Source organism: Quercus suber, unplaced genomic scaffold (assembly GCF_002906115.3).
Source record: "Quercus suber isolate HL8 unplaced genomic scaffold, Cork oak 2.0 scaffold_127, whole genome shotgun sequence".
NCBI lineage: Eukaryota > Viridiplantae > Streptophyta > Magnoliopsida > Fagales > Fagaceae > Quercus > Quercus suber.
Window position 1 is genome coordinate 1,279,760 of NW_027069590.1, and position 23,266 is coordinate 1,303,025.

A 23,266-nucleotide genomic window follows, 5' to 3' on the forward strand; every position below is an offset into this window, starting at 1 on the left:
AGAAAAGATCAAAAGAAAGGAAAAAAGAATCAAAAAAAATAATTAGATCAAAATGAAGTAGAAGAGCCCAGATTCCAGGCGAATGAAAATGTGATTGAATCGATCCTAGTTACTCTTCGAGGCAAAGTGAAAGAAGGGAGGAGATTCTTAAATGAGGAAAAGGATCCAATGACTTCGAAAGAATTGAATGAGGATCCATATGAGGTAAAAATCTTATGTATGATTTTTTAGAGTGGCAATAAGGGTGACTTATTAGTCAACTTTTCCATTATTAGCCCCCAAAAAACCAAACTCTACCTTACATAAAGTTGCCAAAGTACGCTTAACCTCTGGGTTTGAAATCACCAATTATTTATTTTTTGTCATTAACATCTATTAATATTTTTTTAGATTAATTTTGCTTTTGTTTTTATTCCCTAAACTGAAATCCTAGCTCCACCACTAATTCCTCTTGTATACAAGTCATTTAGCAACTATATATGTGAGTCAATTACAGAAAAGAGGTTTGTTCTTATTATATACTTGAACAATTATTCCTACTCAAAAAGCTAACGATGAATATTATAGTTTAGTCGATGTTTATGTCATTAATAATCCCATAAAGTCTTTAAAAGTGATTTTTTTTTTTTTTAAGTAAAAAAACAATGTAAGTCCTGAATAAAAATGTAGTAGCTAGTATATTAGTTGGCTCTTTGCACGTGAGCACTTGTCTATCTTCCAAAATAGCTATCAACTACACTAGATAAGTACATAAATGCCATATGTTCTCCCTACATCGAGTCAAACATGACATGATTATTGATGATGCGGGAAATATCACCAGTGAGCCACACAATGCTCGTGCACTCGAGAAGTCACCTGCACAACAAAAAGAGAAGACCTAACAAAGAGCACCAGTGTGGTACCGGCTAAATACCCTTCCAAGATCAAGTTAAAACTTCTTACAACTCTAGAGTGCTAAAGAGGGGTTAATTATGTGTACTTAGGGCTTTTATAGTAGCAGAGGGTTGACTAACAGTGCCAATTTTTTATATCATTTCTAATACATTAACCTCATTTGTCATTAGCCTCCTATACTATAATTTTATTGCACAAATGGGATACCACTCATTCAGCTATCAACTACACTAGATAAGTACATAAAGTCTATGTCATATGTTCTCCCTGATTTTGTATATCCTGTACCGACTACCCGGCATATATGCCGGGTACCTCACAAAAAGGTAGGCCCCACAGTGTGTGGGTCCCGCCTCCTTGTGAGGTAGTACAGGATATACCACCTCATGTTCTCCCTACATTGAGTCAAACATGACATGATTATCAATATTTATTAGCAGCCTACAGTGACCCAATTGACTAACAGTGCCAATTTTTTTATATCATTTCTAATACATTAATATCCTCATTTGTCGATTATCAAAAAAAAAAAAATCCTCATTTGTCATTACCCTCCTATACTAGAATTTTATTGCACAAATGGTATACCACTCATTCAACTAGCTCTTGAGAGATGGCAGCTGTAGTTCTAGACTCCTCCAGTGATTCCATATTTGGCAAGGAAAATGGCGTTCACCCTCCCAAACAACTCGATGCTGGAGCGTTGTTTGTCCTCAAATCCAAAGGTTTGTAAGTTCTTTTCTTTTTCCCCTATTCCCATCAGATCTTTCAAATGCTTTCATTTTAGGACTTCATGACCATTCCAAGAGAACATTGACCTGTAGATATAGAACCTCACCTGTTGCAATAGTACATGACAAATTTTCCCTTTTTTTTTTACTCTGTACTTTCTAGCTTCATGCTGTAATATATTCTAAACATGATTAATGATTGGTCCTAAACTATGTAATATTCTAAGGATTGGTGTAAATTTGTGGTATCATTAGGATCATGGTTGCACTGTGGATACCATTTAACCACATCAATCGTAGCACCGGTGCTTCTGAGTCTTCCCTTTGCTCTAGCCTTACTAGGCTGGGTTGGAGGAGTTGCATGCTTAATCCTTGCAGGTTTAGTAACTTTCTATTCCTACAATCTTCTATCTGCTGTTTTGGAACACCATGCACAACTTGGTCAGCGCCAGCTGCGGTTTAGGGACGTGGCTAGTGATCCCAAAAAACCAAACTCTACCTTACATAAAGTTGCCAAAGTACGCTTAACCTCTGGGTTTGAAATCACCAATTATTTATTTTTTGTCATTAACATCTATTAATATTTTTTTAGATTAATTTTTCTTTTGTTCTTGTTCCCTAAACTGAAATCCTAGCTCCACCACTAATTCCTCTTGCATACAAGTCATTTAGCAACTATATATGTGAGTCAATTACAGAAAAGAGGTTTGTTCTTATTCTATACTTGAACAATTATTCCTACTCAAAAAGCTAACGATGAATATTATAGTTTAGTCCATGTTTATGTCATTAATGATCCCATAAAGTCTTTAAAAGTGATTTTTTTTTTTTTTAAAGTAAAAAAACCATATAAGTCCTGAATAAAAATGTAGTAGCTAGTATATTAGTTGGCTCTTTGCACGTGAGCACTTGGCTATCTTCCAAAATAGCTATCAACTATACTAGATAAGTACATAAATGTCATATGTTCTCCCTACATCGAGTCAAACATGACATGATTATTGATGATGCTAGAAATATCACCAGTGAGCCACACAATGCTCGCGCACTCGAGAAGTCACCTGCACGACAAAAAGAGAAGACCCAACAGAGAACACCGGTGTGGTGCCGGCCAAATACCCTCCAAATGTCAAGTTAGAACTTCTTACAACTCTAGAGTGCTAGAGAGAGGTTAATTATGCGTACCTCGATTTGTTAGGGTATTGGGGCTTTTATAGTAGTAGAGGGTTGACCTCTCCTCCTTGGACTAGAAGTCTTTTCCCTATAGGAATCTCTGTGAGCGTATATTACTGAATCCTTTCCTTGTAGGAGACTAACACCAATCGTGGGATGCAAGGCATTTCTTTATATATCCAGGCGTGTAGGCCAAGGCAAGTTCATATCAGAGTCGTCGACTTTATCCCATTCCCTTTAGCATTATCATCGTCAACTTATCTGTGGCATCAACCTTCATGTGTGTTTTGCTTGTTAATCAAATCTCTGCCAACTGACTAACGGAAGCTAACAGCTGTAATCACAACCGTCAGCTTAAGACTGTCGGCTTTGCCTATACCGTCAGCTTACGTCCCAACTTGAGTAAATACTATTTTTTCTCTTATCAATTATCAATATTTATTAGCAGCCTATAGCGACCCAATTGACTAACAGTGCCAATTTTTTATATCATTTCTAATACATTAACCTCATTTGTCATTACCCTCCTATACTAGAATTTTATTGCACAAATGGTATACCACTGATTCAGCTATCAACTACACTAGATAAGTACATAAAGTCTATGTCACATGTTCTCCTTGATTTTGTGTATCCTGTACCGACTACCCGGCATACATGCCGGGTACCTCACAAAAAGGTGGGCCCCACAGTGTGTGGGTCCCGCCTCCTTGTGAGGTAGTACAGGATATACCACCTCATGTTCTCCCTACATTGAGTCAAACATGACATGATTATCAATTTTTATTAGCAGCCTACAGTGACCCAATTGACTAACAGTGCCAATTTTTTTATATCATTTCTAATACATTAATATCCTCATTTGTCGATTATCAAAAAAATATATATATATCTTCATTTGTCATTACCCTCCTATACTAGAATTTTATTGCACAAATGGTATACCACTCATTCAACTAGCTCTTGAGAGATGGCAGCTGTAGTTGCAGACTCCTCCAGTGATTCCATATTTGGCAAGGAAAATGGCGTTCACCCTCCCAAACAGCTCGATGCTGGAGCGTTGTTTGTCCTCAAATCCAAAGGTTTGTAAGTTCTTTTCTTTTTCCCCTATTCCCAACAGATCTTTCAAATGCTTTCATTTTAGGACTTCATGACCATTCTAAGAGAACATTGACCTGTAGATATAGAACCTCACCTGTTGCAATAGTACATGACAAATTTTCCCTTTTTTTTATTCTGTACTTTCTAGCTTCATGCTTTAATTTATTCTAAACATGATTAATGATTGGTCCTAAACTATGTAATATTCTAAGGATTGGTGTAAATTTGTGGTATCATTAGGATCATGGTTGCACTGTGGATACCATTTAACCACATCAATCGTAGCACCGGTGCTTCTGAGTCTTCCCTTTGCTCTAGCCTTACTAGGCTGGGTTGGAGGAGTTGCATGCTTAATCCTTGCAGGTTTAGTAACTTTCTATTCCTACAATCTTCTATCTGCTGTTTTGGAACACCATGCACAACTTGGTCAGCGCCAGCTGCGGTTTAGGGACGTGGCTAGTGAAGTTTTAGGTAGGCGTATTTGATTATATTTTGTACACTGCTCAATGCTCATATATGCCATTTCCTTCTTTATACTAACTTTTTTTCCATGTTCAAGATTAGAGAAAGAATTAAAAAGAAAAATGAACCCTTTTGAAGACTTCAAGTGAAGTTTGATTTGGAAAAAGAACCAATACTTAATGATCTATCTTTTCTTGCTGGCTTTATAATGAAAATATTTTAAGTTTTATGCACTCCCTCTCTTTCATATATTTTCTTCTGTGTAATTGAGGCTTTGGTAACTGATGCGAAATTGTCCGAGATTTATATGTTGGCATTGGCAGGACCAAGATGGGGCAAGTATGTTGTTGGGCCGCTTCAATTTGGGATATGCTATGGCGCAGTTGTGGCTGGCAGCCTTCTGGGAGGGCAGAGCCTTAAGGTCAGTTGTGTCAGTTTACTATGGTTATTATTATGATACTCTTACATTCTTTTTTTTTTTGGTAAACTGATACTCTTACATTCAATTTATATATATATATATTGACTTTCATGTTTTAAAATGTAAACAATTTAAAATTTAAACATATCCCTATTAATCTATACTATTTATAAGAGAATTTTTTTTTTTTTTGAATTAGACTTTTTTTCATGTTTTAAAATGTAAACAATTTAAAATTTAAACATATCCCTATTAATCTATACTATTTATAAGAGAATTTTTTTTTTTTTTTTTGAATTAGACTTTTATGTGGTTCAGAAATATCTCTAAACCTTTTGTTTAACAAGGAAAAAACTTAAGGACAATCAGGTAAAAATATATCTCCAACTTCACTTAAAATAGCTACAAAATAGGATATTCTCCTACTAATACATGTTTTTAAAACAAACTTATCTATCACCGCACACTTTTGATGCGGTGGTCACTCTACAAGTATAAGTGCTTGTGAGATGTAGGGGGCAATGGCCGGAGTTCCAATCCCCAGGAGGTCCAATCTCCAGGAGGGAGTTTTACACACAAATACACTTAGATTGTGTTAGAGTAGAAATTATATCCTTGTATCAAAAAAAAAAAAACAAACAAACAAACAAACTTATCCAAAATAAAAAATTTAAAAAGGGGGGAAATTATGACACTGGACCCAAAAAAAAAAAAAAAACTTATTGCATGTGATGAGGCTAGTTGTGAACATTGATATAAAATAGTGAAGGTAAATGGGTGTAAAATAATATTTTTCCTTATTCAATTTGGGATATGTGATTAAATTAATTATATAGTTTGTTATTGGGGATACTTAATTGATTCTCTACTTAAATTTATTAGTAAGCATCTCCAATAACTAAGATTATTCTCTCTATTTTATTTTATTTTTTGATAATTTGATAGTTGGAGTATGAGGCATTCAAAACTTGAATGTCTTTGTTAAAAGCACAAGGATGTGCGAGTTACAAAACTTTTGATTTTAACCAAGATTATTCAAGCACTTGGAAGTGCATTCACTTGCTTCACTTTTATTGGACTCTATCTCACTTGTAGGATACCTTGATATAGAAAACCTATACTACACTAGTCCGTTTTGTTCAGTGGAAAACCAAGGGATAGGAAATGGGAGAGAGAATTGTTTAATTGGGAGGGAAAGGGGAGAAAGTGGTGGGGCCTAACAGTTTTCTCCCCATGCCCATCAAATTCCAGCCGCCACAATTTTGAGAGGGGTTCAACCTCTCTCCAATGGCCATTGGCCACTGGACCCGTCAAGATACGGACACGTGTCCAGTCTTGGACACGTGTCCACAATCCAATGTGTCTAATGGCACTGGCCACTAGACAGAATCTAGATCCTTTTGAGAGATGATTGGGGACAAGAGAGGGAGCTAATGGTAATTAACATTCTACCCCCACTCCTTCCCCCATTGCTTTCACATTAGTTTGTCTTTATTTTTTTTATTTTTTTTTTTTTCACTTTAAGTTAACATTTAGCATCTATTTTGATACCCTAACTCTAGTTTTTTTTTTTTTTTTAGAGTAAATTTCTACAAATAATGTTTTCAATCCTTTCTTTTTTTCTTCACAACCAAACAAAAGAGTTTTTTATACTTTCATTTTTCCACACCTCAACCAAACACCATGAGAGAATTAAAATCTCTTCTATCCCTCCACCTTTCTATTCTCTCCCAATTTTCTATCCTCCCATTTTTCCATCCATTAATCAAACTGAAAGAAATAAAGACAAAAGCACTAAAAAACCCATATGCTGAAAAGCTTGAATGCACGATTGTTGACGTGGGTGGCTTGAATTGCCACTGAAGCCCAAGCCCATTCTTGTAAGTAGGTCAAGGATGACCAAATACAACTAGGAAAACAATTCCTAGTAACAGCCGATCAATGACATATATATATATATATATATATTAGGTTTGTGTTGAAGGGGCAATAGAGATTATTCCAATTAACCTAGTGAGCAGCAACCGCATGAGAGAAAATAGAGAAAAGAGAGGCAGCCAGCTTCTATTCTTATTGTTTCTGTGAGAGAGTGCTTGGGTGTAATTGAGATTTGGGTTTCTTGAGAGTGTTCTTGTACTCTATTGTATCTCCCTATTTTTTTATAGTGAAATTTCTCCGTCGTCACCGTGGAGGTAGGCAGTTTGCTGAACCACGTAAATTCTTGTGTTCTTTGTGTGTGCTTGTTATTTAATTTTCGCTTATTTACTGTTATTGATTGAAGTCCTGGGGTGCTATATGCACAACAAGTGGTATCAAAGCCAGGTTAGGATTCAATCCTTTGAACACAATAAAGATGTCAAGCACAAATTATGATGTAGAAAAGTTTTGTGGTAAGGGAAATTTTTCTCTTTGGCAAAGGCGGATGAAGGATCTCCTAATTCAACAAGGATTTCACAAGGTCTTGCTTGGGAAGGAGAAGAAATCAGAAACGATAAAGGATGTAGAATGGGTAGAGATGGATGAGAAAGCAGCTAGCGTTATTCATCTCAACCTAGGTGATGAGGTCATTCACAACATCCTAGTAGCAAAGACCGCAAAGGAGGTGTGGGAAAAACTAGAAGGTCTTTATATGAGAAAAAATCTGACAAACAAGTTGTACGTGAAGAAGCAACTGTATAGTTTGCATATGAAGGAAGGTTCAGATCTGTTGGAGCATCTCAACACATTTAACATGTTGAACACCCAACTATCAAGTTTTGGGGTGAATTATGAGGATGAAGATAAAGTACTCTTATTAGCGTTGCTTCCTACTTCTTTTGATTATTTAGTGACTACGTTGATGTTCAGGAAATAGACTATAGTACTCGAGGAGGTGACTAGTGCTCTCTTGTCACACATAAAGATGAAGCAAGACGGTGATGGTTTTCAAGCTGATGGACTTATTATAAAGTCTAAGTCAAGCAATAGAGGCAGAAGTAGGTCAAAAGGACGAAACTCCAACAAGAACAGATCACAGTCTAAATCATGTGCAAAGAAAGATGTATAGTGCTTTTATTGTCACAAGGAAGGGCACTACAAGAATGGAAAGAAGCCCCTAGAATCAGCTAGTGTTGTTGAAGAAACATTGATGACAGTGAAGTTGGTGCAAATTTACTTTGAATCTCATCAGGTAACAATTTTCTATTGGAATCTTGGGTTTTAGATTCAGCATGATCATATCATATGACTCCAAAGAAATATTGGTTTGACTTGTATAAGCCTTACAACGGTGGTATAGTCCAAATGGGTAATGATGCTACATGCCCAGTTATTAGGATTGGTACCGTGAAGATCAAGATGTTTAATGGAGTTGTGAGAGTTCTTAGTAATGTCAGACATGTTCCAGATCTTAGAAAGAATTTAATTTCGTTAGGAGTATTAGATGATTTAGGCCATTCATACTCATCAAAGGATGGAATCATGAAGATTACCAAAGGTGCTTTGATGGTGATGAAGGGACAGAAAGTAAGCACGCTTTATAGATTGATTGGGAACACAGTTGTAGGAAGAGTTGCAGTCACCACTCTGGTGGAGTCCAGCACTGACGACTCAAAATTATGGCATATGCAACTTGGCCATAGTAGTGAACGTGGTATGTTAGAATTGTACAAGAGAAATTTATTGAAAAGGGTGAAGACATGCAAGCTAGACTTCTGCAAGTATTGTGTGTATGGGAAGCAGCATAGAGTCAGTTTCAAGACAGGCTTTCATACAAGTAAGGGTGTTCTTAACTACATTCATTCAAATGTTTTGGGCCTAGTATCAGTTTCTTCTCATAGCAGTACTCAGTATTTCGTCAGTTTCATTGATGACTACTCTAGAAAGGTATGGATTTATTTTATGAAGTATAAGTTTGATGTGTTTGACATATTTAAAAAGTGGAAAGCACGGGTTGAAAATCGGACTGGCAGGAAAATAAAATATCTTAGAACAGATAATGGACTAGAATATAGAGATAAAGAATTCATAAGATTTTGTGAATTAGAAGGCATTACTCGTCACTTCACAGTTAAAGGAACTCCACAGCAGAATGGAGTTGCAGAGAGAATGAACAAAACCTTAGCAGAAAGAGCCAGATGCATGAAATTGAATGCAGGGTTGCCTAAAGTGTTCTAGGCAGAGATCGTTAACACAGCAAGTTTCATTATTAATAGATCTCCATCATCAGCCATAGATTTCATGATTCCAGAAAAGGTTTGATTAGGTAGACCAGTTGATTATTCGAGTCTAAAAATCTTTGGTTGTTCAGCTTATGTGCATGTGCAGAGTGGAGAGTGTTCTACATTGGATTCGAAGTCAAGAAAATGTATATTTCTTGGTCTTGAAAAATGTGTTAAAGGCTACAGGCTTTGGGATCCAATCTCAAAGAAAACAGTGACCAGGAGAGATGTCATATTTGATGAAGCCTTTATGATGAAACAAAATGAAGCAAAGACTTGTGATGATAGTACACAAGAGAAATTAACTGTTGAGGTGGAGTTTGACGAGAATAATTCACCCAGTGATAAGGGGGATATTGAGATTGATCCACAATAGCAACAAGAAGAGCCTTATTCAATTGCTAAAGGTAGAGAGAAGCGGGTTCACAAAGCACCATAGAGATATGGCTTTGAGGACATGGTTAGTTTTGCTCTCGTAACCAGCGATGGAGATCCATTCACTTTCAAGGAAGCTACAAATAGGAAAGATAATGATAAATGGCTTGTAGCAATGTCCGAAGAAATTGAGTCAGTACAAAAGAATAAGACTTGGGAATTAGTGAAATTGCCCAAGGGAAAGAAGTCTATTGGTTGCAAGTGGATATTCCGCAAGAAAGAAGCATTGTCAAAAAAGGAACGTGAAAAATTCAATACACGGTTAATGGCTAAGGGTTACTCACAGAGAGAAGGAATTGATTATAATGAGATTTTTTCACCAGTTGTGAAGCACACCTCAATTCGAGTAATCCTAGGATTTGTGGCAATGCATGACATGGAGTTAGAGCAGCTAGATATGAAGACCGCATTCCTCCATGGAGATTTAGAAGAAGAGATTTACATGCAACAGTCTGAAGGCTTCAAAAAACCTGGCAAGGAAGATTATGTTTGTCTATTGAAGAGATCATTATATGGCTTGACGCAGTCTCCCAGGCAATGGTACAAACAGTTTGATTCATTCATGGTCACACATAGGTACATGCGCTGTGAGTATGACTGTTGTGTTTATTTTAAAGTACTTGCTGATGGCTCTTATATATTTCTTGCTCTATATGTTGATGACATGTTAGTAGTTGCAAAGAGTAAGGAAGAAATTGTGAAGTTGAAGTCTTTGTTGAGTAGTGAATTTGACACGAAGGATCTTGGAGCTGCCAAGAAGATCCTTGGGATAGAAATTCACTGAGATAGAGGGGCTGGTAAATTATGGTTATCTCAAAAGAGATATCTTAAGAAGGTGTTAGAAAGGTTTAGTATGCTTGATGCAAAACCTGTTAGTACACCGCTTTCTACCCATTTTAAATTGTCCTCACAGTTGTGTCCAAGTTCAGATGAGGAGTCAGAGTATATGTCTAAAGTACCATATGCGAATGCAGTTGGGTGTCTCATGTATTTGATGGTGTGCATTAGGCCTGATATTTCTCATGCAGTCAGTGTGGTTAGTAGGTATATGGTAGATCCAAGCAAAGAGCATTGGAATGCAATAAAGTGGATCTTTAGATATCTTATAGGCACTTGTGATTTCAGTATCCTATTTGATCAAAGAGCTAGTAAAGAATCTGTGGGTTATGTGGATTCCGACTATGTAGGGGACCTTGATTCTAGAAAGTCCACAACAAGCTATGTGTTTAGATTTGCTGGTGGCCTAATTTGTAGGAAGTCTACATTACAAGATGTAGTTGCTTTATCCACAACAGAAGCAGAATATATGGCGATGACAGAGGCAGGAAAAGAAGCCATTTGGCTTAGTGGACTAGTTAATGAGCTTGGTTTCAAGCAGGATAGCATGGTGCTACATTGTGATAGTCAGAGTGCAATTCATTTGGCGAAGAATCAAGTATATCGTGCAAGAACAAAGCATATTGCTGTGCGGTATCACAAGATCAGATAATGGGTTTCGTCTGGTGATATTTCTTTGTCAAAGATTCTCACTAGTGAGAATGCCTCTGCTTAGACTTGATTGGTGTTTGCAACTTGTGAGCCCTTAAGGGGCTAAGGTGGAGGCGATGGAGGAGTTTGCTCGTGTAGCTTGATCAATTCAAGCCAAGGTGGAGATTTGTTGACATGGGTGGCTTGAATTGCCATTGAAGCCCAAGCCCATTCTTGTAAGTCGATCAAGGATGACCGAATACAACAAGGAAGACAATTCCTAGTAACAGCCGACCAATGACATATATATATATATATATATATTAGGTTTGTGTTGAAAGGGCAATAGAGATTATTCCAATTAACCTAGTGAGTAGCAGCCGCATGAGAGAAAATAGAGAAAAGAGAGGCAGCCAGCTTCTATTCTTATTGTTTTTGTGAGAGAGTGCTTGGGTGTAATTGGGATTTGAGTTTCTTGAGAGTGTTCTTGTGCTCTATTGTATTTCTCTATTTTTTTATAGTGAAATTTCTCCGTCGTCGTCGTGAAGATAGGCAGTTTGCCAAACCACGTAAACTCTTGTGTTCTTTGTGTGTGCTTGTTATTTAATTTCTGCTTTGATTGGAGTCCTGGGGTACTATCTACACAACAATAATAAAGAAAAGTCAAGATTCCATCTCCACTTTTAGTCGCACATGCAAACACATCCATACTCACACGTGTGTAAAATGTTTTTAAGGCAATCACCGTCCATGGACTTTTTTATTAAGGGGATTTGTTTTGGATCTAAAAAATATATGGTTATAAATAGCTTTTTAAAGTCGCAAACAACTTTTTTTTAAGACTAATTTAGTTATATATGGGTAGAAAACATTATGTTTTACTGAACTATTTTTATAAGATCACCTCTTTATCCTTCTTGATTTATATTTGCTAAGTCATCTACTGCAGATTATGATTCTTATAGACTTTCATCTATCTAAATACAAACTTCTACTCCAAGCACACACAATGGAGCCATATAAATCCAAACCAGGAAATAATTTTTACTCATAATTCAGCGGATATTGTTAAAAGAAAAACATAACACAACTGCAACAAATCAGAGGAATAGAGGATCAAAAGGCTTGAACCTCTACAACACAAACAGACTATATCAAACTACAGAAATTACATGGATATGATCTAGAAGATAGTTATACTGAGACTGACAAATTAAGCAAATAATAACAAATTCATTAAATTTCCGCAGTTTTATTCTTCCTCTTATCTCTCTTCTTCTGCAACATTATCACCATCATCAAGTAGGAGAAGGCTTCCAATACAAACTGCCGTGCTAAAATCACTAGGCAAATTCTGAATCTCAATCCTCTTGCCTCTTTTCTATTTTATGTCATACCAAACAAGATTAGCACCGCCCTCATGCCCCTCTTTCAACTTAACTTTCTTGCCATTCCTGGAAAATATTAGAGGTTTGCAATAATGAAAATTCCAAGGCACCGCACCTTGCTTAATTTTATAAATCCGAGTCCAAGAACTCTCCACCCCATATTCTTTCATCAACCACACATCATTATACTTCAAGAAAGAAGTCACTATAAAACAGAGATATCCTCCCAAAACTACCAAAGACATCAGCCAATTTATGTTTTTGGGTAGAACTGGCGTCTTATAGACCTGGAATTTCTCAGTGGCAAGATCAAAAGCAAGAAGAGACTCCGGTCGCGGTGAATATGCAGGACCACATGGAGGAGCAATTAACCAATGTATAGCTCCATTCAAGGATGCCGAACTCGAACATATGGAGCACTCCTTCATTGGAAATTCTTCTTCAATTTTTTTCCCAACAATGTGATCTAAGGCTATACACCTTGAATTCAAAGTTTAATAGCGGCATATCGCCTTTAGAAAATTCAACTATACTCACCACCTTATAATCATCATCACGTGGATCATGGCTGAATGCAAAAATGGGCCTTCCAGAACCGTTCACTTGGCAATTTCTTGTACTTTCTAATCAATGCATTCCAAATTGCTATCTCTAAATCCCAGAGGTGATTGCAAACCAAATAGAGGCAATAGTCCAAGATATTGGTTTTGTAATTTGGGCAGCATAGTGGCATGGGAATTTGCACGGCCTTGCCAAACCGATTATGGTTGTCCAGGAAAGGGACAGAGAAGTAACGATTGGTTGGATAGAAGTCATGTTCCTTGAGGATGAAGGTTCGATCTTTATTGGTCTCGATGGAGCACTTGAGGTGCAACTTGATGAAGTCAGGGCCATTGTTTGGAAATATTGAGGAAGCGTACTAGAGACTTGACGGCTAATCGTATTTCAGTGATTAACTCTAGCTGAAGATAAGACTTAAGATTTATATGAAGTGAATGGTGGTGTTGTGTGAAACGCATAAATAGTTTTCTTTTCTTATAATCAAAATAAGGTAAACGTGAAAGGGTGCACACACACCTGTAAAGCTGGTTGTTCAATTTCTCTTTTCACTTTTTTGGGTTCATGGATTTTGCTTTTGCAAGCCAAACTGGATTTTTAGATTAGTTTGCCCTCTTGCCAAGAAAAAAAATATATTATTAAAATATTATTTTAAATTAAAAAAAAAAAAAAAAAAAAAAACAAACAAACAAACAAACAAACAAACAGATAACTTAATAATGGACTCCATAAGGTTTTTTTTTTTTTTTTGGATAAAATGTTGGAAGACTCACAAAACTTTTGGTCTGTGAGGGACTCTTGATAGCTGATCTATGGGTTTATAGGGTCTTGCTAAACACACTCTGCATCACAGGGGAGCTTTTAAGCTAGCATCTTAGCTCTCAAAAGCTTTGAATGTTAAGTATGGGTAGAGTAGAGGAGAGTCAGAGACCCTTGTTGGTTGCTAGATGTGCTCTAAATCCCATGTGTAATAGAGAAGTGATTTATTGCCGAGGTAATTTGAGTTGAGATGCTAGGTGGTTGAAGATGTCGTTAGTGTAATGGAGAAGTTTTAGGGCCCCTTTGTTATCGTTGTTTAAATAACAGTTTCCAATGCAACATTACATATATTTTCACACTTTTTCACCCACACGTATTTCTAAAAAATATAAATAACGTTACTAGAAATTTTTTACCAAACGGGCCATTATTAAGCGAGAATGTTTTGGTTAGTTGGTTTACACTAGGTTAAAACTACTATGGCTATAATATTTTTTTTTTTTTTTTTTTATTCTAAGAAGTCTGTTATTTAAAAATCTATTATGGGAGAATGAGATTTTGAATTCTAGATTTCTTTATTTGAAACATTAAGAAGTAACTTTTTTTTTTCAATACAATTAAGAAGTAACTTAGTTGAGCTACAACACTTTTAGCACTTTTAAATTTTTAAAAAATTTTTAAAAAAATTTTAAAAATTAAAAAAAAATTACTAAATTCCTATTGCCTCTATTCCTCTGTTTCTTTTTTCCATCAATCTCTTCACAATTTCTCCGTTTTAAACTATAGATATAGTTTTTATTTTTATTTTTACTTGACTTAAATAATTAAAATAAGTAGATAAAAATAAATTATCCCAAATAGACACACTTGTAAAAGAAATATCTATGACACTTTTTTCAATTTAAAGCACAAAAAATCTACATATATGATAGAAATAACTTATTTTTTGTTAGATAAAAATGATAAGAATGTAATCATCCGTAGAAATCATATATCAAAGCATAATCATAATACCTTACTTTTTTTTTTTTACAAGAAATCAATCATTATTTTATTTAGACTTTAAAGTAACAAAACTCCCCTCTCTCGCTCTAAAGTATTCCATTTTATATTTCATCTATCGCATTCTATTACACATCTATTTTTCTTTCTAATTAAAGTTTAAAAATGAAAAAAGGAAAAGAAAAAAAGATATAACATATAGTATTGTAGTTGATGGTGTATACATTGAAATACTAAGTGTGAGAAAGAGAATTTTTTATTCACCAGAAAGGAATGACAGGTCACATTCACTCTTTTAGTTGAATATGATCACTTATAGAAAGTACGTACTTTTAAGATATATTCTAATTATCTAACCTTTTTTTTTTTTTCATTTGTTGGTAACTTTTGAGTCTAAGACCTATCAAATCCCTCGTGACCAAGTAATCTTTTTTGTTTGGTTGATTTAGGCTAGAAACTTTACTCTCTTTTTTTTAAGGAAAAAAAAAAGTAAAGTTTCTATTAAGATAGTTGATACGCACAAATACTAATCCTTTTATCACCATAAGGTAAAAGAAGATAAGCTATTCATCTCAAAACAAATAATGAAATGTCTAAAGAAAATTAGATTCTCCATTTGGATTATAATCTAGACAATGAAAAAGATCATAATGAATCTCTCTGAGAACAGATTCCATATACAAAATGCTCTAGTTTTCTTGTTACTAACTCTTAATTTTTCTTTTTGGCAGTTCATTTACTTGCTCCATAACCCAAATGGGACAATGAAGCTTTACCAGTTTATTAGTATTTTTGGAGTATTGATACTATTTTTAGCTCAAATTCCATCCTTCCACTCGCTGAGGCATATCAATCTTGTCTCTCTAACCCTTTGCCTTGCTTTCAGTGCCTGTGTCACAGCCGGTACCATACATGTCGGTAAGGCTTCAGCACCACAAGTTACATGAAAACATGTCTCCGAATATGAATATCACAGACATTGAGACATACACTGCTTTTACAGGATATTCTAAGAATGCTCCTACTAGGGACTATTCCTTAAATAGCTCCGGAGTAAATCGTGTTTTTGGTGGTGTTAATGCTGTTTCAATCATTGCTACTACATATGCCTGTGGAATTATTCCTGAAATACAGGTTTAGTTCTGCCCCTGCATTAATTTGTTGCCAAGAAAAAAAAAATTTGAGAAAAGAAAGAAAAAACAAATCCTATTTTATTCCCCTTTCTTTATTTTGAGCTTGTATATACAAACTGAAATTCCAGTTAAATTGTGATATAACTTGCATCTAACTACGATTATAGTATGAAAGAAAGTATCTCTTGTAACAGTTCTATCAAGTCTAATAGCACAATGAATGAATATATACCGTATGATTCAATTTTCTGCTCTTTAGTCAAAATTGGTCTCACCAACTTTCCATTCATTGGGTTAATTGTTACATTGATGACTTGTATAACTGTTAACAAAAATACTTTCTCCTGATGTGTTGATCAAAGTTAGATTCTAAATACTTCAATGCCATTGATTATAAGTGAGAAATAGAACTAAGTTGCCTTATATTTCTTCCTTTCACAGGCAACTATTGCTCCTCCAGTCAAGGGTAAAATGATCAAAGGTTTATGCGTCTGTTACTCTGTTATACTCGTGACTTATTTCAGCGTTGCAATCTCTGGGTATTGGGCATTTGGCAATCAAGCTATGGGGACTGTTCTTTCAAATTTTATGGGTAATGGACAGCCTTTGCTACCAACTTGGTTTCTCTTGATGACCAATATTTTCATTCTTCTGCAAATATCAGCTGTCACAGTGGTAAGTCCAACTCATAAATATTTAGCTTGATAATGCATAAAGATTATCTAGAAAAATTATAAAATTAACTATATAAACTTTGCAAATTTATGTTTACAAGTCACAGAAAAGTGATTCAGATTTGTTTACTATATTATTGAAGCAATACCGATCATATTCTTTATCATGTTGGTTTATAAATTTTTTTTGGGTAGTAAAATTAGTACTAACTTTAGCAAAAAAACCCTACTTCCGAACCTTCACTCTTTTATGGCAGCATTAAATTTCATTACTATATTGCAATGGTTAAAATGCAGGTTTACTTGCAACCAACAAATGAAGTGTTTGAAAAGTGGTTTGCAGACCCCAAAATGGATCAATTTTCCTATCGTAACGTTGTGCCAAGGTTGATTTCCCGGTCAATATCAGTGATTATAGGTACATTAATTGCGGCTATGCTACCTTTCTTTGGAGATATAATGGCAGTTCTGGGGGCATTTGGATGTATTCCTCTAGATTTTATTTTCCCTATGGTTGTCTACAATGTGACTTTCAAGCCCTCAAAGCGTGGCCTAGTATTCTGGGGTAACACGTTCATTGCAGTAGCATCTACAGCATTGGCCGCCGTAGGTGCAATAGCATCAATTCGACAAATAGTTGTCGATGCCAAAGCATATCGTTTATTTGCTAATATGTAAAAATATTTAGAGTAGCAGATATTGTAGAAGAACCAGAACAATGTATCATGTATGATTCTTAAGCAGCGAAATATGTCTGGAGAACTTAAGAGAAATGCGTGAAGCACTCCATACTGCAATGCTATTGGTTCTAACATACTTTGCATTTCCCTTGTGCTTTATAATATTTCGTATTGGTTCCAACAGCCACATTTAAAAACAGATTTTCATGCATTACACAGTACAGAGCTTTTTATAGAAGAAAGAAAGCATAGTGAATTAGAATTCTCTAAAATTGTTTGGACAGTTGAATTCTTAAAATCCTACTCATTTATTATAGATGATACAAGTGATTGTAAGGTTGGACTAAATGACAAACACTCGCGATGAATCACATTGATCGAGATGACATCAATGTGTTGGCAGTCAAGACCTCCCCATTGCTTAAATTAGTGGAAAAAAAGAAATTTTTAGGGAACATTTCCTGATTTTCAGACATCATGTCAGTGATGGAATGGAGATAATGACCAATTTTATACAGTTTGTTTTTTTTTTTTCATCTAAATCTCCCATTTTCCTTTCAGCCTCATCATGCCTATTGTTCACTTGTATTGTTCACTTGTTTTGGAGAATGTATCGTATTAGGTCTTTATTTTACTGTAGAAGTTGTTGCAAGCTAGCACCATATCTTTCACTTATTGCTCCAAAGTAGCGGGCAATCTTTAAAGGCCCAAGGGGGAAGGAAGAGAAGTGGAGGAAAATAGAGTAGAGTTGATTGAAAATAAGTTAATTTTAGTCTAAATTTACTTTACTCTACTCTACTCTACTTCTCCTCTCTTTCCCTCAATCCAAACAGACCATAACTGATCTTGAGCGAGATCATTTTGGACGCTTTGACTACCTTGGTCAGCAACATTGTTGATGTTCCACTTGTTGGAAAAATGGTGTATGGGTGGCTAATGTTTTGAGCCAAAATTAATGTGAGACACACCTGTCGGATCTGAGTTGGGCCTTCCAAGAGTATATTATTAACGTTATTGAATTGGGCCCAATCCGTTTAGTATTTAATTAATATTTTTTTTAGTAATTGTTTACAGTGAGTTTCCATGACAAAGTGGAACAATGTGTGTGTTCACTATCAGGTGCAAGTGTGTCTATAAATAAGAGTCCCTCGTTCATTATTTTTGGTTTGATTTTTTCATTCATGCATAGAGTCATTTAGAGAGAGGGATACATAGTTATGTTCGTTGTGCACGAAGATTAAAATAGTGCTTCTTCTATATGTTGTTGATCTATATATCTTGAGAGGCAGACGTCTATGAGTCTCAAAGTACCACCGATGAAATAGTGTAAGGGGGACCAAGGATGAAATCTGTAGTAAGAAAATAGTGTCAAATACTAACCTTGATCATATTTGCATTCATCTAGTTTGTGAGAATTAATTGTTATTGAATATTTATGCATTGAATAGGTATTGTTCTTATTGTTGTTCTAGTTCATTGAATCACAAAAGTAAATTATTTGTGTAATATTTTTGCAACACCACCATGTGCCCATTGACTTTTTCCAAAATATACAATCTTTGTCACAGGAAAATCAAGAACTTGTTCCCACATGATACAATTGATTGTACTTCTTAACTAAAAGATAAACACATGCAATGAACCACCTTTCTAACGCTTAAGTTCGAAAATAAAAAATAAATAGGTTCTGCTATCAAGATATACTCAAAGAATCTGAACGTATTCACTCTCTTACGTCAATTGATGTCCATCATAGCTTACAATTCAAGATTTTTTTAATGAATCGTGTGAGTTGATAGGAAAATTGGATGTTGTAATGTAATGTTGTGAATTTTTATTGTGATCTTAGCTTTACTCACTGGGATAGAGATCCTAGGTTGGAGTTGACAGTCAATCATATGTCTAACCGCTTGTCTATTCGGCATGACCATGCTAAACATGGACTCAAGCTACCGTATCGGTTGTGAAAATTTGGATTGAATTTTACCGTGTCTGCCCTAATTTAAATTGATATAGTGTTAAAAATGTTTATTAAATATGAAAATGCTCAATCCACACACACACACATACATATATAGCCAAAACTGAGAAAAAATCCAATTAGATTTCAATTGGATTCTCAATTTTAAACCACTTGTCCTAACCAAAACTGTGAGAAAAATTAATTAGATTATAAATTAAAGTCCAATTTTGTGCCATGTGTCTTATCTAAATTTTCTATATTTTGTACCAAAATAAATTCCGCCGTAGGTGCAATAGCATCAATTCGACAAATAGTTGTCGATGCCAAAGCATATCGTTTATTTGCTAATATGTAAAAATATTTAGAGTAGCAGATATTGTAGAAGAACCAGAACAATGTATCATGTATGATTCTTAAGCAGCGAAATATGTCTGGAGAACTTAAGAGAAATGCGTGAAGCACTCCATACTGCAATGCTATTGGTTCTAACATACTTTGCATTTCCCTTGTGCTTTATAATATTTCGTATTGGTTCCAACAGCCACATTTAAAAACAGATTTTCATGCATTACACAGTACAGAGCTTTTTATAGAAGAAAGAAAGCATAGTGAATTAGAATTCTCTAAAATTGTTTGGACAGTTGAATTCTTAAAATCCTACTCATTTATTATAGATGATACAAGTGATTGTAAGGTTGGACTAAATGACAAACACTCGCGATGAATCACATTGATCGAGATGACATCAATGTGTTGGCAGTCAAGACCTCCCCATTGCTTAAATTAGTGGAAAAAAAGAAATTTTTAGGGAACATTTCCTGATTTTCAGACATCATGTCAGTGATGGAATGGAGATAATGACCAATTTTATACAGTTTGTTTTTTTTTTTTCATCTAAATCTCCCATTTTCCTTTCAGCCTCATCATGCCTATTGTTCACTTGTATTGTTCACTTGTTTTGGAGAATGTATCGTATTAGGTCTTTATTTTACTGTAGAAGTTGTTGCAAGCTAGCACCATATCTTTCACTTATTGCTCCAAAGTAGCGGGCAATCCTTAAAGGCCCAAGGGGGAAGGAAGAGAAGTGGAGGAAAATAGAGTAGAGTTGATTGAAAATAAGTTAATTTTAGTCTAAATTTACTTTACTCTACTCTACTCTACTTCTCCTCTCTTTCCCTCAATCCAAACAGACCATAACTGATCTTGAGCGAGATCATTTTGGACGCTTTGACTACCTTGGTCAGCAACATTGTTGATGTTCCACTTGTTGGAAAAATGGTGTATGGGTGGCTAATGTTTTGAGCCAAAATTAATGTGAGACACACCTGTCGGATCTGAGTTGGGCCTTCCAAGAGTATATTATTAACGTTATTGAATTGGGCCCAATCCGTTTAGTATTTAATTAATATTTTTTTTAGTAATTGTTTACAGTGAGTTTCCATGACAAAGTGGAACAATGTGTGTGTTCACTATCAGGTGCAAGTGTGTCTATAAATAAGAGTCCCTCGTTCATTATTTTTGGTTTGATTTTTTCATTCATGCATAGAGTCATTTAGAGAGAGGGATACATAGTTATGTTCGTTGTGCACGAAGATTAAAATAGTGCTTCTTCTATATGTTGTTGATCTATATATCTTGAGAGGCAGACGTCTATGAGTCTCAAAGTACCACCGATGAAATAGTGTAAGGGGGACCAAGGATGAAATCTGTAGTAAGAAAATAGTGTCAAATACTAACCTTGATCATATTTGCATTCATCTAGTTTGTGAGAATTAATTGTTATTGAATATTTATGCATTGAATAGGTATTGTTCTTATTGTTGTTCTAGTTCATTGAATCACAAAAGTAAATTATTTGTGTAATATTTTTGCAACACCACCATGTGCCCATTGACTTTTTCCAAAATATACAATCTTTGTCACAGGAAAATCAAGAACTTGTTCCCACATGATACAATTGATTGTACTTCTTAACTAAAAGATAAACACATGCAATGAACCACCTTTCTAACGCTTAAGTTCGAAAATAAAAAATAAATAGGTTCTGCTATCAAGATATACTCAAAGAATCTGAACGTATTCACTCTCTTACGTCAATTGATGTCCATCATAGCTTACAATTCAAGATTTTTTTAATGAATCGTGTGAGTTGATAGGAAAATTGGATGTTGTAATGTAATGTTGTGAATTTTTATTGTGATCTTAGCTTTACTCACTGGGATAGAGATCCTAGGTTGGAGTTGACAGTCAATCATATGTCTAACCGCTTGTCTATTCGGCATGACCATGCTAAACATGGACTCAAGCTACCGTATCGGTTGTGAAAATTTGGATTGAATTTTACCGTGTCTGCCCTAATTTAAATTGATATAGTGTTAAAAATGTTTATTAAATATGAAAATGCTCAATCCACACACACACACATACATATATAGCCAAAACTGAGAAAAAATCCAATTAGATTTCAATTGGATTCTCAATTTTAAACCACTTGTCCTAACCAAAACTGTGAGAAAAATTAATTAGATTATAAATTAAAGTCCAATTTTGTGCCATGTGTCTTATCTAAATTTTCTATATTTTGTACCAAAATAAATAATGCATTAACATTTAACTCTGAAAGCTCGAAAACGTGTTGAAAACACAAGAGCTGTTTAGACCCCCAAATTAAAATTATGGCTTGGTTGATTTTCCACTAACTTAATAATAAGTGCGGAATAGTGTAAACACAAGCATATAAGCAAAACAACTACTCTAATCCATAATTAAAGCAACACAGCAGTAATAATGAAATGAACAAGAGTAGGGAAGAAGGATGCAAACACAGAAAACACCGAGACGTGTTTTCGAAGAGGAAACCGAAGAACTCGGCGAAAAACCTCTCCGCCGCCCTCCAAGCGGAAATCGATCCACTAGACAATCAGTTGGGATACATGAGTAAGCAAGAGACCCTCCAAGCCTAATCTACCCGATGTACCTAAGCCCTCCAAGCTCCTACTCCAACAAGGCTTCTCGGAACCGTGTCTTGTCTTAGTTCTCCGGATCCCGCAACAAGCTCCATGTTGCATCTGCCATCCTTGGCTTCTTCCAATGCTTCCCAGCAACTCCAAAGCACTCTCTACTCTCTGAATAGGTGTGGGTTGTGTTTGAGTACGAATCTCCTCTCAAGGTATGATAATGGGAGAGGGATGGAGAAGAGGCTACAATGATTTCTCACTAAGGAGGAGTGACTCTCTCTCAAAAGAGGGTGTGTGTGTTGTAGAAAACCTATCTAGGGTTTTTCTCTCTGAATAGCCTCTCATAATTTGTGGGTAATGAGGGTATATATAGTATGGGTGAAGGGTAAGAGAGTCACTTTTAAAAAACCTCCAGGCAGAATGTTTCGCGACTGTCTCGCGGGAAGGCCTTACCCGCGAGACACTCGCGAAAACGACAGCCTGGCATGACTCTTCAGCTTCCAGTCATGTGCTTCTCACATGACTCTTTCGCGGCTTAGCTTCCAGCGACACACCCGCGAGATCCACTGATCTTCAATAAAGCTTGAGTCTTCACCAACTTGATACTAAACCCAATACAATTAAATCCCACAAAATACAAGGAAATGAAATAAAGTAATTACAACACATTTTGTCATGGAATAAAGCCAATATAAAACATAATTGTAAATCACAACTTTACAAACTCAGAAGCCAAAAAAACCACAATGATGATACTCATTGGCCTAAAGAAGAACATCTCACCTGCACACTTTTATTGGTGAACTCAATTGAGTCTAGAGCTCTTCTAATACCACTACCAGAATTGAGGAGTCCAACGAGAGAGACTTTAAAAGTAAAACCTCAGCTCCTCCTCCCAATTCCATATTGTCATCCCATGTCTCCCCCTTCTTCTCTCTCAACCTCTACCAATTAGATCCCCACACCGCCCTCTCCTCCTTTTGAATTTCTCAGAGCAATCCCGGGTTCAAACACAATGTTCAATCCCACTCTTCCTTGCTTCACATTCTCATACATTACCGTCTCATTGGCACCTCCAAGAAGATTCCAATCTCAATGATCAATTCTTGTCATTGACTCGATGATGTCGCCTTCATCTTGGACTTCTTGTGTGCCTTATAAAAATTTATAAGTTTACAAAACTACCCTTAAATAAATTTATTAGCTTTTAGAAAAAAAAAAAAATTATTCTTAATGAGGCAACTAAAAAGGTGCCTCAATTAGATT

General features: G+C 35.5%; 1 protein-coding gene across 3 annotated transcripts; it reads left to right on the top strand.

Moving 5' to 3' along the window:
- Positions 1–3,706: 3,706 nt before the first annotated feature.
- LOC111988702 (GABA transporter 1) lies at positions 3,707–17,263 on the top strand. Of its 3 annotated transcripts, none has more exons than XM_024020491.2 (7): positions 3,707–3,883; positions 4,143–4,373; positions 4,688–4,785; positions 15,325–15,511; positions 15,597–15,727; positions 16,168–16,401; positions 16,698–17,263. In XM_024020491.2, exons 1-7 carry the CDS (start codon positions 3,772–3,774, stop codon positions 17,076–17,078), a joined length of 1,374 nt encoding a protein of 457 aa, XP_023876259.1. In that variant the 5' UTR covers positions 3,707–3,771; the 3' UTR covers positions 17,079–17,263. The 3 variants fall into 3 exon arrangements, with proteins under 3 accessions (XP_023876259.1, XP_023876260.1, XP_065632154.1); XM_024020492.2 differs by having other exon boundaries at positions 3,708–3,883; positions 4,143–4,265; XM_065776082.1 differs by lacking the exon at positions 4,143–4,373 and having other exon boundaries at positions 3,708–3,883.
- The last annotated feature ends 6,003 nt before the right edge of the window (positions 17,264–23,266 follow it).

Coding starts and splice junctions, on each gene's coding strand:
- LOC111988702 (XM_024020491.2), top strand. CDS start 3,772: ATGGCAGCTGTAGTTGCAGACTCCTCCAGTGATTCCATATTTGGCAAG. Junction 3,884..4,142: donor GTTTGTCCTCAAATCCAAAG/GTTTGTAAGTTC, acceptor TGGTATCATTAG/GATCATGGTTGCACTGTGGA. Junction 16,402..16,697: donor AAATATCAGCTGTCACAGTG/GTAAGTCCAACT, acceptor GTTAAAATGCAG/GTTTACTTGCAACCAACAAA.